Raw genomic sequence first — 16,251 nt, forward strand, 5'->3', positions numbered from 1 at the left:
TGATGGAAATGTGCTGCAGATCTGAGGTACTGCCATGGCCATTCAGAAGTGTTGGCAGTGTAATTACCTTTCCCAATTGTGCCAAAAATGTTCTAGTTCTTCCCAGCAAGTAACAGAGCTTCAGCCTTTGATACAGGGATCAGCCAGTCTAGAGACAAAATTTAAAGAGGGAAAGGGTATGATACCAAAGTAGTACCAAAGTTATCAAAGGAAGAAACGTGGCAAAGGGATTCTAAACTTTTCTGTTATTCCATAAGCCTGCCTATTTTTCTGCTATGGAAATGTCTTCGCATGAACTCACTACACCAGAAGGTTGTAATCATGTTCTGGAAGGAGATTTTCATGAAAAATTAAAAGATGGGAGTGTTTGTAAAGGTTATGTAGGACTGGGAAAATGGAAATAATCAAGACAGTGAAGAAGATGGGCTAGTTTTAGGGATGGATCTCATTTTGATTCTCAACAGCTCTTCAGGCTCAGTTGACTAAGTGTTTTTTAGAGACAGAAGGAAGATGTATAGCTATAGCTATCTAAGATGAAAAAAAGAAAAGATCCTTTTCCCGTGTGAGAGCTTCCCCTTATACTGTACAGGCCATAGAGTCTTATAAACACTTTTTGTTAGCAGTGTGCAATTTACTTTTAATTTTATTAACATAGCTTACAATGCTTTGGCCTCAGATGTTTGATTCAGGATCTAATAAAGAGCTGGTGATTTGTCAGGCTGTCACTCTACGGAGAAATCAAATTCTTTTGCCTGTTGGCCATCATCTTAGCAGTGGAACCATGGTGTTTGCACTGCCCCGATTCTGCTTTCAATGAGATCCCTGCCTGGAATATAAATCATCATCCTCTGTACCTCTACCACATGTTTATCAGTGAGGGCTTTTACCCTTCAGAGGGGAAGTCAGTGTTTGTTGTAAAAGTACTGGCTCAATTTCACCAAAAAAAATTCCCAGCACTGGAAATTGTTACCATCCCATCGATGGACTAAGTTACTTCAGCATCTTTCAACCATTCCTCAAGTGATAGATACAGGGCTTTCATTTCTCTGTGTCTCCAAACAACCCCTATAGTCTAGACTCCTATTTTTTCCCTTTCTCAGCTTGGGTTTGTAGATCACCTATGCTTTTGCAGTATTTTTGACTTGGTTCAGTCCCCTGTGGCTCTTCCATTTGAGAATTTGTAATGACAATAAACAGTAGCCTTTTTCTAATGCAGGCACCACTGAATCTTGGCAGTATAAAGAAATCATCCTGTAACTGGTAAAACTAATGGAGTTTGTTATCCCATGGTTGTGTCCTGCTGCCTAAACCTTCCCACTAAAATTCCCCCCTTTTGTCTGTTATCACTCACATCCTAAGGGAGGGACAGCACCCTCAGCTTGGTCTGAATCCCATTTAGCTTTGAACGGATCCCATGGAACCTGCAGTTTAAGCTGGACAGGGAGCAGCAAGGATTAATTAGTGAGTCCCTGCTGTATTCTTCCTTTCAGACTTGGTGCACCTGGCTGAGTTTCAGTGCACCTGTGAGAATTTGTCTCTCCTGAACTGGATTGCAATTGACAGACATGTTCAAAAGCTATTTGAAGGTGTACTGGAAAGCTGGAAAGCAGATTAACATAACAAGAACAAATAATAAGAGAAAAGGGATCTTAAAATAGCAAATATCCACAAGTCTGCAGTTACTAATGCTGAATAAGAAAGTTGGTATAAGAGCATATGGTCTTAAAATAGCTGAGAATTAATCTAGCTAGAAATTAGACAAAGGCTCTTAGTTATCCTTGATGTTCTTGAGCAGCCTTGCTGTAGGAGTCGTGAGAGCAAATCATCTACTCTGCTTTTCAGTGTATTTCATTTATGAATGGGCTTATACACTGTCTGTGCCTGCAGAAAAAAAAAAAAAAAGAAAAAGTCTTTTAAGTGTCTGGAAACATGATGACTTTTCTAGTGTCATGTTCCTACCTGGCATCTGTGACCCTTCAAGAAAAAAATAAAGCATCCCAGACCCTTCAAATTCCCCAAAAATATTATAGTTAGATGTCAGCCTGCTTCCCACATACATTTCCCCCTGCCAATGATGCCATCTCTTCCCTGGTTGGGGGACTCCTTTTGACATTCATCAGGGTCTCTGCAATTTGACCTTTACTGCACAGATAGGCAGTAAAATTTGATCTCAGAGAAAAATGGCTTTTGCTTTAATCCAAAATTGTTGGCAGGTGGGTGGCTCTGAAGTCATCCTTCTCATGTTTTCAAACAGATTTGCTGTTTGTATGGAAGGAACTTCCGTATGTGTGTATGGAAGGAAGTATGCAAGGAACTTCTCTGACTGATTGTTGGTCAGTCAGCCAAAAAGGAGGACAACAGCACAGGTACTCAGACTGGCTTGTAGGTCAGCCAGCTGATTATAGGATTTTCCCTTCACAGAGGTAAACCTTTTTGCAACACCGGGACAGGCACACTCACTGTGCTGTAACATCTGCTGAGCCCACAGGGGTATTTTACAGCTCCAGCTTTGAGCATATGTGTCAGGCTCTTTGGCATGCTTGGAAAGGTGGACTTAAGCAAAACTCTATGAATGGGTAGGGATCTGGATTTAGAGCTGAATTAATTCTGTGGAAATAGAGCAGATCTTGCAGGCAGCTGCACCCTTCTCTGTTTTATTTCTTCCATTTTAGCTGTGCAGTAAGTTTTCCATGTTTCCGGAGTTACCTTGTGTGGAGCTTCAGGTAGGCTTCCTAGGATGAGGTGCAAAGAGGGATGGAATGGAGACATACAAGTGCTTGGCTTGTCCTGCCCTTTCTCGCTTCCTTTCCTGCCTTACTCTCCCTGTTCTCGGATAGCAGTTGGGATCTGTAGCCAGCAGGGTTGAAGAAGCTTTCCCGTTCTTCGGCAGCCTGTCTCCCCATGGCAGCCGCGCGTCCGGGCAAGGCTCAGCTGTGTCGCAGGCACCCAGGGACAGCTGCTCCCTGCTCCCTGCCCTGGCCACTGAAGGTGGCACGCTGAGCTCCGTGGCCACGATGGCTGGTGAGCCTTGCCCAGCACCCACGGCTGATGAATTCACCCTGCTTGTACACGTGCAGCTGGAGAGGGTCCTGTGGGCTCAGGCAGGATCCCGGGGATCCTGTCCGTGCAGGTGGAGCAACAAAGCCTCTGGCCACAAGACATGGAAAACGCCCAGTGCCCCCCTCCCTCCCCCTCCATGGAAGCGGTCGCCCCGCAGGCAGTGGCTTCTAAGAGGGGGTGGGAGGAGGGTCTCTGGGGACATTGCGGGGTTTCACTCGACGACAACCTGCAGGGCACTCGGCCCCCAGGGGCCGAGGGGGAGCATCAGAGACTGTGAGCGTGCTGTTCTCCACTCCCAGGCACGCTGGTGAAGGGAGCGTCTCACAGCAGCTGTTGTTAGAGCTCTCCTGCCAGCTCCACTCCTCCCGATGCCATTCCTACCTCCAGGATTTTTCCCTGACTCGCAGCATCACCATCCAAAAGTCTCCCTGGAGGAAGGTATCTGCTTGCTGGTTTGTCTCTTTATCCCTTGCCTCATCCGCGGGAGAAGGGAGGAAAAAAGCCATAAGCAATCAACTCGTCTGCTTTCCCCCCCTTTTATATTTCCCCCCCTCCTGCTCCCTTCCTTCCGTCAAGAGGGGTAAAATCCCCGTCTGGAAGGAGCTTTTCAAGGTCCACGCATGGATGGCAGGAAATTGGAAGAGGTGAGCAGCCAAGAGAAGATGTGAGAGCTGGAAGGGCCGTGCCGTGGGAGTGGTCCTTGCTTTGTGTGCAAGTGAGGCAGTGAGTGTGCAGCCTCCCACTCTGGGTGCATCTTTTTTTGGATGCTGTGTAGTTCCCTGTGTGAAATGCTTTTTTGGCTAAAAGAAGAAGAGATGTCACATCAGGAGCTCACCCAGCGACTGACTACGGTTATCACCCATGTGGGTAAGGCATCTTTATTTTTCTTACTACATTTGTGTGGATTCGGGGGCCCTGTTCCCCCAGGAGGTGCTGCTGCTGCCTTTGTGTGACAATATCACACCTGTGCGTGAAAGAGGAGCCATCAGCAGACTGCGAATTCCTGCCTTTGGGCAATTACACAGCCTTTTATTGATGGTTTGTTTTCCAGACATGTTTTCTCTGAAAAGCAGGAATAGTAAGAGCCTCGTGTCCTACCTGTGAAGTGATCTGTGCAAAATACACGAGCACAGTTTTTGCAGGGAGGTGATGGAAAAAAGGGGGTGTGGGAGGATGCTGGAGCAACGGCAGCGCTAATGTGCTGTGCATTTGCTTGTGATACTGGAATAGCAGCTCACTCTCGGAGAATCTTTTCATGGCCTTTGCTGTTTCAGAATTTCTGGAAGATGCTGCGACAGGAGCAGGATCTCAAAAGATTTTCTCTCTGTCAGGCTTTATTTTACTGTTTCTAACATTCAAATGCCAATGAATACAGGTGAGGCCCTATGCTTTGCACTGGCATCCTTATGCATCTGAGCTGTATACCCACCTGCTGGCACTGGGGACTGCATGACCAGGAACTGAGGAACCTGAAACTAGCAAGACAGTAGGAGATGCTGGTGATTAAAATATCAGCTGAAAAAAGCTTTTGTGACCCTTTTTTCTTACCTACAGTTGAACTAAAGCAGATTGCAGCTGTATTGCATCACATAAAGAGAACGTTTGTAGTTGAATTGCATAGGAGCAAATTTTATAGTTGTCAGTGTTTGCAATGGATTGTGTGCTGTGAATGCAAAGATGTTGAACAGGTTCCTGAAATGCCTTTTTCACTGGCTTTGTTCAATCTGTATATGAAACAGAATGTGACCAGAATTTGGCTTTTAGAGAATATATAAATAAGGTTTTAGACCAACATTATTATTTGGTTTGATATTAGCTATGGCAGCTGAACGAAGTTTAATAGAGCACATGCAATATCTTGCCTAAAGAAATAGTGCAAAAGCAGATTCAAAGTCAATGAAATATTTAAGACCAGGCCCCATCTCTCCAAAATCTTTTCCAGGATAACCTCAGCAGGAGCTTGGGATGGGAGAGAGTATGATTGCCAGGAGAGCTTGCAGCAGCAGCAGGCTCTTTGACCCAGTAATGCCAACATGAATTGCTTTGCAATTGTGCAAATTCAGATTGACATGAAGTCACACAAATTCACATTTTTTTAATGAAGATCTGAAATTCAATATGAAGCATTTTTAAAAATTTTTATTAAGAGTATTTCAGGAGAGCCAAAAATATTTTTATATATTCTGGTTTTCCTGTTAAACTCAATGCAGGTCCCCATCATCCGTATTGAGGTATGATACTCTCTTGATATCAGAAGGGATTTGTTTGAGGAAACATAGCATTGTTACCTACTATGTAATATATTATTATCTAATAGGAAGTCATAGAAATGTTGATGAACCTTTCCCCTGTTCTCTGCTACATTCAAGAGAGGTTTCTGGGTCATGAGGCTGATGTTAGAGTCATTGGTTTCTTGGAGGTCAACCAGCAGGCCAGTCCTTGGGAGAGGAGAGAAGGTCACAGATCTTGGTGTTCTTTTCCATTCCACACTGAGGCAAGAGCCTAACTGATCAGCTTCCATCAAGGAAGCATAATCCTACCATTTCCCCAGCCATTTGAAACCTACAAACCAGACCCTACTTGTGGAGTCTGCCTGCCTTTTTTTGTAGGCAAAGGTAATTTTTTATTGAATTATGTAAGTGGCAAAAACAGTTGTGCAAAAATGAAGAAACATTAAAACATTTGCTATTGGCTGAAGGAAGAACATTTCTTGCAAACCCATGATGATGATGATGCACCAAGTTTATGAATCACACGTTACAACATGGCTGCCTTAGCTGAATCAGCAGTAGCTTATTGGAAGAAAAATTCCTGGGAAGCTGCAGGGGTCTCTTGTATGTTCATTTGGAATCTTTATAGCTCAAACAAGTGAAAGGGCTCTCACCCTTAGGAAACTGAGGGAATCCCTGGCCATTTATTGTGTTCACTATTTTTACAACTCTCACCCTCATATTGCCACTTGGACTGGTGGGATTCAAACTCTCTAGAACATAGCCACCTCTTGGATGGGAGCACAGCTCCCAGCTCATCCAAGTGCAGGAGGGAATAAAGTTATTCACAAAATTTGCAAAATGCCAAAGAACTTTATGGGAATGTTAAAAAGAAAGAACTTTACATTTTCAATAAAAACTTTATGGAATCATTTTGGTCTCTGTGAAGTAATGACACACCATTTTATTTTTAATGTGTCAATAAGAGTATCACAAAGTTAATTGCCTGGGGCTCAACTTATCTGTCCTGGGCAAAAGCTTTCATCTCTCATTAGCTGACTCATGTTGAGTTACAGTTCTTGTGCTAGCAAAAAAAGCTTCTTATCCTGCTATAGACTTCATACATACAGTACCTGCCTCACCTGGATCAAAATCAAAGCTTTGATGGTGTTTTCCTGTTCCACAGTAGCTTTCTTAGCTTGGTACTTTTCTATTACCAGCCTTCATGGTAACACATCTTCAAACAGTGTAAAACAGCAGAGGACCAAATTAGAACTCTTAAATAGCCCTGTTCTCCCTCAGCCTCTCTGGGATTATTCCTGACTGTCCTTGTGTGGCTGAGGTAATGGGGCCACCACAGGTGCCTAGGACAGGAGTAGTTTGTGAATGTTAGCAGGCTTTCTGCTTACTATCTGGGATTTAGCAGCAACACTACCCAATCTTGTTACCAAAACTGCGTCAAGAGTCTTTTTTAAATTTACCCTACTTTCATTGAACTTGTTTGTTGGGAGGTGTTGGGGAAACACTCATCAATTTTGGAAAAAGCCTGTCCTTTGGGTAGGTGGACAAGTGGCAGCTCTTCTGTGTTGGGGAGGGAAGAGCTTTGCAGTGTGCCATGCCTGGTGCTGACGGCAGGATTATTTGCCTGTGGGAACACGTACAGCTCTTGCAGCCTGCAAAACCCCCAGGAATATGCTTTTGTGCTCTCACCACCCACCCACACTTGGCAGTTGGCCCCCAGAAGTCTGATGCCAGCTTTGCTATGTGTGGGCAACATTCTGGGCACAGTGGCGCACACAAGCACCTCCACCCAGTGCCCCATTTTCTGCAGATTTTTTTCTTAAAATGATTTTGTTATAGGATGGAGCTGCCAGAACCAATGTGAGCTGTCTCAAAAGGCCAGCAGCTTGGCTCCTCTCTTGCCAATAAAGAATTCCACAGCATACGGGAGTCGGGGTTTAGTTAGAGGCTCCCCACAGTTCTCAATGAAGTTGTAAGAGCTCCTCCCTTTCAAGTGTTAACTGGACCCAGATGAGCTGACTGTCAGTGTCCCTGGTACGAGAGGCACTGATTGGAATTTGCAGAAAGCACTACATTGCACAAATGTTACATACAAGAAATCACCCCATATGTTCATGTCATCTTTCATCTGCTTTTACACACTCATATTTCCCCAGTCTCTCATTTTATGGAAAAGAAACAAAAAACCCAAAAAGGAATTTAAGCAACTTGATGGAAATCAAAAGGAAAGTCAGTGACTAAACTTAGTTTAGGACTGACATCTCTGGACTTAAAATTCCTATCTGTTAACTATGGTATGTGAATTCCTATCACTTTTTGCTTAACCACGAGAGTTGGGGAGCAGTGTAAAATACTTGTGTTTGTGAAGAAAAGCTGTGTTATAATTTGGGACAGGAAGTGAAGGATGATACTGCATCTACCTGACTGTGTGAGAGGAATTTAGGTCAACAGAATGGAATAACCCGAGTTGGCACCTGTCCGAGGCCAGTGGCTAAGCATCACAAGTCACAGAATCTGCTTTATGCTACAAAGCCACAAATAATCTAATATGTCACAGCTGGACAGACAATTGCAATGTTTCTGATATATAGCTATGGACATCAAGGACACAAAAAAGGCATTTTTTAAGAGATTAACTTTTGAGGTACCATATCAAATAGGCCCTTTGTTACTCCTGTGCAAAGGCTTAAATCAAATCAAATTCCTTTGCAACATAAAATTCTTGCCTTTGTTTTAGAGCATTCATGCATTTCAGGAACTCTTTTTGAACCATGGATTCTGTGTCTTTGTCCTACTTAGGGATTTCTGGTGCACAATAAAGGGAAGCTGGTCTTTCCATTGACCACAGCACACCAGATTTCCTCACCAAATATACAGGCATGGGAGGGGCATCTATCTCTGCATTCCCAATGAAATATGACAATAGAAAACTGCAGAAATGGGTTTGTTAAATTTACTTGGGATCTCATGTTTATGAGAAATGGTTGGTTGAAGTTTCCCCATTAACCTACTTCTATAAAAAAATTGGGCTTTGATCATGTTGTCTGTATCTTTATCTCTGTACCCCAGTAAAGCTTTTGAACTGTTGGCCAATTTTCACCAAACTTGGTGAAGTGGCAAAGGTCAAAAATACTGAATTCAGGCCAAGTATAAAAATAGTATCTGAAGAGAAAAATGAAAATAGTGAAGACAAGGGAAATAAGCTCATTCTATTAGACCTCAGAGATTCCATGTGGGAGGGTGGAATGTGGGAAAGGAGAGATAACAGCAATTTCTTTTTTAGTTTCACAGCTTAAAAAAAGCTACTTGTTTACTTTTTTGTTCCTAGATGGTGGTTATTAATTTTACCCCATTCTATATGGCCTATTCTGTGCAGCTGTTTCACTGAAAACAGTTTAGTAAGGAACTGTTTAAAAGTGTTTTGCTAATGCTGCGACTTCTGTATCTATAAAAAGTGGAAACTAAGCTCTCACATAAATCCATGAAAAATGTGCAGATGTGCCTGGTGCACTTTCCAAGACGTAGAATATTGCAAGTACCACAGACTTGCTTAAAGCCCACATTCTAACCTGGTTTGCACAGATGTTATCAGAAATAAAGACTATAAGAAATTGCTGTGAGTTGGGATCCAGAGCACTAGTTTGTCTCAAGACAAAATATTTATGGTTTGGCCTCATGTTCAGGTAGACAGAGGCGACTAAAGAGCTTCCCAGAAACAGTAGCATGCATTAAGGCTGCTTCAGTTTCAGGAGAGAACAGCTCAGAGATCCTCCTCTTCTACATTCCATCTTTTACTTTAGGTGAATACTTTTTCATATGGGATGTGATCCTGGCATCCTTGACAGAATTTAAGAGAAACCTTGCAATATCCAGGTGTGATACTATTAATCATTTCTTTTAGAGCATCATGCACTAAGCAGAGCCATGCACAGCCTCACAGAATTGAAAGGCTGCTTACAGTCCTATTTTCTAATTTATTGATATCTTCCCCAAAACTGGCTGTTACACCATGAACTTTCACTCTCATGCCAGTAAAAGACCAGGACATAGGGGAGAAAAGGGAATAGGAGTAGCTATCCACCATCTGCTTGCTGCAAGGTTTTCACACTTTCTACTTAAGCATGTTGTGATAGCAACTGTTGGAGACAGGGAACTAGGCTGGATGGAACTGAGGTGTGATCCAATCTGTCACTCTCTAAGTCACTCTCTCTTTCAAAAGCCTCTGTGTTGCTGCTGTTAAATGTAATGCCACAGCAGTCTCCCTCTGTCCTTTATTTTCTAATCCACCTCAGTAATGACTTGTGTTTGTCTGTTGGCATGGAGGAGTGTTTAACATGCAAGGAAATTATTAAGTCAGGTGGCAGGATCCAAGTTTAGCTGTTAGTAGTGGTGATGCCTCTGGTCCCTTCCACAGCTATGCTTGCCAGACACCAGGTTCTGTACATCCCTAGAAGCTCTACTGGCTTCTGCAGTTCATTTTTTAGTGCCTGGAAAATAGTTGGGACTCAAATGAGTTATTCCAGGATACATGCTTCAGCTGAAAGAAAGTCTGTCTGCTGTTTGGGTCAGCTCTTCTCGTGACTTTCCTGATGCCTTCTATGTTTCAGGCCTGTATTTCAGACAGTGTTAGCCCTCTACTGGCAGGTTTAGTGGAGCAGAAAGCAGAAACCTCTGACTTACAGAGCAGGGTCTTGTTAACACTATATGGTAGTCTTTTGTTGGGTCTTGGGGGATTTGGGGTTTTTTTGGCACATTTTCATTTTCGAGGGGTAGGGAGAGAGCTGGCTATCAAATAACATTTTTTTTAAAAAAGAATGAGGTAGCTTAGGTCAAAAGCAGGGGAGAATGACAGCAGCATTCAGTGAGCTGGTCAGACTGTGGTGATTCCCAGTCTGCACTTAAACACTCCAGGGCAAGCCCTGGGTTACCTCGAAAGAGAAAGTGTGAGGAATCTCCAGGATGAAACAAATGCAGGAGATTTCCTCCTGTGTGAGGTCTCTGAGTCAGGCACGATGAGAGATGCTGGTGCTGGCAGAAGTAATTGCTTTCTAACAGGGCAGGCAGTAGTGACCATTCTGCATTGCTAAGGCCCAAGCTTAAAAAGCAAATAGGGTCAAAAGAAGGCAGAGAGGAGTCCCTGTCTGTTCCCATCTCTATGTCAGAGGGGAGCTCAGATGGCCTCGCTGGAAATTAAACTAAGCTGACATCTATCACATTGTTTGGCAGCTTGTTAAATACAAGGGCCTTTTTCCACCTCCTGCCTCATCTTTTATTTAATTCCTTTTTCTCGCCTTCCATATGGTGCCTGAATTCAAGAGTTCCCCTGAGAGGACATTTTCCTGAGGGAAACAGGATCAGGATTTGGGAAGGTACTTCCAGCACCAGGTTATCTCAGTGAGTAGAAAATGAGCTAATCAATTCCATTGCTGTCCCTCTTTTCCCCCTTCTGTACCACTTTTGAGGCCTCTTTTAGTCCCAAGGCTGGACTTAGTGTTTGATCTAGGATGAACTTCTCTGAAGGGGGCCCAGATGACTGCTAAAATAATTTTGTTACCACAGTGTCTGGTACATGACACTAGTCCTGTTCTTCAAAGCTGAGCTTGTGTTCAAGTGTTTGGGAGAAGAGAAACCATACATCTTTCATGTTAATGCTGTGCTTTAGCCTGCAGTCCAGGCTTCTTGTAGCTCCCTTTAGAGTTCAGCACAATAACATCTGGGTTGCCCCAGGTGGTCAGTGGGTCAATGACTGGGAGTAATCTAAGTTCTCTGCAATGCTGCCTGATCCTGCTTACTTGAGAAAATGTTGGAGAATGATGTGAAAGAGATAACATGGCACATGGATCACTGCTAATCAGTGACTCACACTAACCAGTGCAGCAGATGCTGGCCAGAACTGGAACCAAGGAACAGAAGGAAGACAGGGTGAAGAAACAGCCAACTCTTGCTGTAGATGCATAGATGGAAAATTATCAGTTGTAAATACCTAAGTGATCTGTAAGTCATGGTGTGGAAGGAAGTATTGCTTAGGGAGCAGGAACACTGTAAAAAGCTCTTGAGTTTAGTGGAGCAAGGGACAGCAGACTCCACTTTGGCATGGGGACAGATGTGTAGGGGACAACTGGGTTGAGATCTCAGTATCTTCAAGCTCCACTGTCGTGTAAGCACAACACAGATAGCATCTGTGAGTCCAAAAGCATAACTGCCTGTGAGGAATGATTGAGCTCATGTACTAGAGAAGGGCCATGCCCAGCATGTGAAATCAGGCTTGTAAAATTTGAAGCAACAGCATTCATTAAAGGGTGAAATACATTACATTTATATGAACCTACCTCCTGTCTTTTGCATTGCAGCATTGCAGTAGGTTGGTGCCTTTTCAGCAGAGGCCTGCAAATAATTTTGCATTAATGAATTATTCTGAATATAATTATGCATTCATCCTGTTTTCTATTAGAATATTTCCTGCAGTGTAGTACGGAATGAAGTCCTTAACTGAGACAGACAATCAAAAATTTCCGTGGACCCTAGGATTTAGTTTACAAAGCTGCTGTGTTCTGTCTCCATCTTTTCTAGCCATTGCAGCGACCTAACATTACAGTAAAATATCCCCCAAAAAATGGCCAGAGGAAAGACAGACTACCAGGATCAATAATCCATGCTGTCATTAAATGATTATTGTTTGCCAGAACAACACACATACTCAGTCACTCTAGAACACACCCACACACCAGCTCAAAACAAGCTTTGCACCTGCTGTTCATTGTATTTGGTGTATTTTTGAAGACATATTGTTCCAAAATGGATGCTGTTATGACCTTTGAGTCCTGAATCTTTGGGCAGTCAGGAGCTAAACAAGCACAGCCAAAGCACTGAGTGTCTGTGCCTTCATGGAGACTGCTATTCATATCAGTATCATTGCTCTGCCTGTCTCAAAGGTGAATTGTGCCCACAATTTGGCTCCAATATAAGGTACTACCATTTCACAGTAGCTCTCCTGCTCACAGGAGACTTGTTTGGCCCTTCAAGGCAGCCAGCCCAGCCCTCTCGTATCTGCAGAGCTTCCCTGATTCCAGAGGTACATGAATGCGACACAGATGAAGTTCTCTGAGGACTCAGTTGCAATAAGTGCAGGACTATTACAATGAATACAAAGCTGACTCTATGGAAGTTTAAACAGAGACACAGAGGTCCTTTTTGGAATGTTAGTCCAAAGTTATTTTGATTTTAAAAGTCACTGATTCCTGACCTGGATTACTCAAGCATGGGAATAATGGTTAAATTTCTGCAGAAGCCAAAGTCCTTTGGAACATTGCAAAGAGGTGATGAGAAATGATCTGTCATCAATATTACAGCCAAGTGCCTCTGATCCAGAAAGATGCAAAGAGCTCTTTATTACTGTGTGAATATGGGGAACTGCTGGTACTCAGCACTCTGTGGGACCAGATATTTTTGTCTGAGTGCACTCAGCTGTAGCTGACCCAGCTGTAGCCCCTGCTGCAAATAGGTATAAGAGGCAGTGCAGAGTTAGCACCTACTGTCAGCATTGTTCTGGGTTCATATGGGGATCCTGAGTTTGTCAGAGCTCAAGGAAAGCCAGGCTGAGAGGATCTGGATTCAGATTCCCCACATCCATCAGTGCAACCTGTAATATCTGTGCTTCCAGTTACCTCCATCTGTGTCTCAAAGATCTTGGATGGAAACCAGCAGCTCTTATCTTGATGCTGTTTGTGGACCCACCCATATCACCTAATGCATGAGCACCCCAATAGTACTACAGTGAGGCTGTCATAGTATCAATCCATATATTAACACCTTAAGTTACAGAATTCATATGAGGAAGGCTGGATCTGCCACTTCCACAGTGCAGTTTGTTGCCCAGGGCAACAAGATATGAGGGACTGCAAACCATTTAGCTCTTGCTTCCTCTGCATGACCGGGGGCTGTGTGATTTCCAGGTTCCCTTGGGCAATGAATTGTCTACAGCTGGCCCCAAATAAAAGAGCAGTTATCTGCAGTTCCGAGACATAAATACAAGACAAACAATGGTGGTGTACAGCATTGTGAGCTGCCTGGCAACAGTTGCTGATAGGGTCTGACTCTCCTCTTACATGCCTTGAGCTCCAGAGATTTTGTAGGATTTACTCACTTTTTATATTGGAAAATCACTTCAAGTTCAATGTGAAGAGGTGAAGAAAATCTGAAACCAGAGAGGATGTCTTTCAGTATTTCAGGAGAGTGACTTTTGCCTTTAAATTCCAAGACCTATAAGAATTTTAGTTATGCATAGGTAGGCAATTAGCCTACAGTTACTGGCATTTCCAGTTATTATTACTGCAGTATCTCCAGTTTAATTATAACTTTCCAAGGATGTGCACATGCTGACAGAGGTATCGAGAGAAGAACTGCAGCAAACACACACAGCTCTAGTAGCAATGACAAATGGAAATTATATGATTTGGATGTGAGAAGTCTGAATATACTGCCTGTTAATCATACATTACACTTCAACACTTTGATAGCATTTTTGTCTGGTATGGATTTCATATTCTCACCAAATTGCTGTGGCTAGAATTACTGTTAGGAGAGTTTGCTTCTCATTATCAATCAATAATTCTTCACCTAACAAAGCATGACTATAAATGTTTCCCCCCTGTGAGTCTGAAGTTTGCTGTTATCCATTATACTGTGGTTCAGAGGTCTCTGAAGCCAAGGCTTATTTTTAAAAGAGATCAATACTGGTGTTTGCAGCATAAAAACCAAAGCTGATGACATATATAGGAGCCATACTATTGATCTTGCAATATCCAGAGAAAAGGTTATTTCAAACTGAAATAGCTGTGGCCTTAGCATGACCCTGAGCTGTAAGCAGGTGCATAACCAGTCAGAGAGCTCCCAGCAATAACATGCCAGTTCTTGGTGCAGGAAGACTCCTGGAAAAGCCTGATTAATCCTTGTTATGGTTATCAGCTTATTCTGTGAAAAGACACTCCCTATTTTTTAAATGAGAGATTCTAACCTATTTTCACCATTTCCTCTGTCTTAGATATTTGTACTGTTATCTGGGTCTAGTATCTCTTCCTCTTCCACACTGACAAAACCAGGAGAGATTGCACAGCAGGCTTTGAAGTCACAGTTCAGTTTGAGGTAAACTTTTTAGTAATTTTTGTTGATAGCTCATAAAAATCCATCTTCCTGGTTTTCATTCCAGCTAGGGGAGAATGCAGTTTCAGCAATGTGCAATTGTCATTTTGGATCATGTTGAATTACACTCTGGCTATACAGCAGAGCCTTTTGCATCATTTTGTCTTGAATGGCATCAGAGAGCTGGCAGCAATTGCCCTGTGAATAGCAGAACTGGTTGGACAGAGCAAAGAGGAGCTTGTCAGTGATATTTTGTACCCATTCTACCCCAATATCTGCAACAGCAGCTCTGTAAAGGCCACGCACTGCCTGCCCCACTCTCCCCTTCAGAGCTGAGATGTCAGCACTGTGTGAGGTTTTCCCAGTCCAGCAATAGGAAGGAGAACTGAAACACAGTCACCCACTGAATCCTCTTTCCAGCAGGACAGCGGAGCAGGGCTGCTGCCTGGGGAAGGGATGTGTGTGTGTGTTGGTCTCAGGAAGAAGCTGTGCCAGAGCAGCCTCCTCCGTCGCGGGGGAAAGGGCAGCAGAGGGCACAGCAGCGCTTTGGCACTGCATTTTCCACTGCCCCAGACCCTTCTCGGGTCAGCTAAAAGGCAAGATGTTACAGAGCTGGGCAGAGGAACCTCTCTCCTTGAAGCCCCTTTTCCAAGGGATGTGATAGCACTGCTGGGTTTGGTACCCAGGAGCTGGTCTCCGTCGCTGGAGAGATCCAGGAGCTTCCAGCGCCGCCTGTTTGCGGAGGAGCCGCTGGAGGGCGCGGGTTAGGGTCCCCAAGGGGGACCCGCTCCACAGAAGGGACCCTCTCCACAAAAGGGACCCGCTCCCCAAAAGGTACCCGCTCCCCAAAAGGGACCCGCTCCACAAAAGGTACCCGCTCCCCAGAAGGGACCCGCTCCCCAAGGGGGACCCGCTCCCCAAAGGGGACCCGCTCCCGGTCCAAGGGGCTCCGCTCCCTGCCCAAGCCCCCCAGAACCGTCTCATCTCCCAGCTCCTGGGGCAACAGCATCACGATGCAATGTACCGGCAGCAGTAATTCGGAGAGGACCGAGGTCACCAGAGATAAACAGCGAGATGGGGGCTGAACCTTTGAAAGTGGGATACACAAGTTCTCTGTTTCAGCTTTTCATCCAAACTGGGTTATACTACAGGAGGACATCACTTGACTACATGTGTGATATTCTTGATCTTTTTAGAAACAATAGTATAAGTTTCACATAAAATCCATTTTCCTATTTAGAAGTAAACACGTCTGTTTATTTGAATCTGTAGAAAATGTAGGAAAGCTGAATCTTAGAACAGCTTATCTTTCAGCAAATGTGAGAATCTGTTGTGATTTTGATAACTTGATTAAACACCACTGAAGTTATTAAAAGTCTAAAATATCTGCCAGCAAATAAAAAACCTAGGAATATACCTTACAGAAAAATAAGACAGATATTAGTATGTTCATTCTTATCCTCCAGAGAGCTGTCCTACAATACTCGAGCAAAGATGGAGACATTCAAATGATATATCAGGTCTAAATTAATCTAACAAGCCTAAACTGCAGGTCAGGAACAGCAGAGAAACCAGCTGAAAACAGCATCACCCACAGCATAAAGAAAAGGGATGTGGGGACCCTCCTAAATGCAGTAGCTGAAGCGTTGGGTAGAGGGTGTGTTGGTGGAAGTCTCAGGTGAGAATGCTCCGGGAGTTCAGGCTGATTGATGTACTCAGTGTACACTGACTCCATGCTGCTGCCAAATGCAAAATATTTTCTCAATAGAGCTCACATGCTCTAAATTACCTGGCATGTCCACTACCAGTGCTGATATATGGG

At 43.7% G+C, this 16,251-nt stretch overlaps 1 protein-coding gene across 1 annotated transcript in view; it reads left to right on the forward strand.

Moving 5' to 3' along the window:
* The first annotated feature begins 3,375 nt into the window (after positions 1–3,375).
* The window catches only part of MCF2L2 (MCF.2 cell line derived transforming sequence-like 2), a 157,080-nt gene continuing 144,204 nt past the window's right edge, over positions 3,376–16,251 (forward strand). Inside the window, exon 1 of the mRNA XM_015637655.3 lies at positions 3,376–3,927. Within this exon, the coding sequence (XP_015493141.1) occupies positions 3,825–3,927 (103 nt within the window). The 5' untranslated portion in view covers positions 3,376–3,824. The remainder of the gene's footprint in view (positions 3,928–16,251) is intronic.

The sequence above is a fragment of the Parus major genome, chromosome 9 (assembly GCF_001522545.3).
Source record: "Parus major isolate Abel chromosome 9, Parus_major1.1, whole genome shotgun sequence".
Classification (NCBI taxonomy): Eukaryota; Metazoa; Chordata; class Aves; order Passeriformes; family Paridae; genus Parus; species Parus major.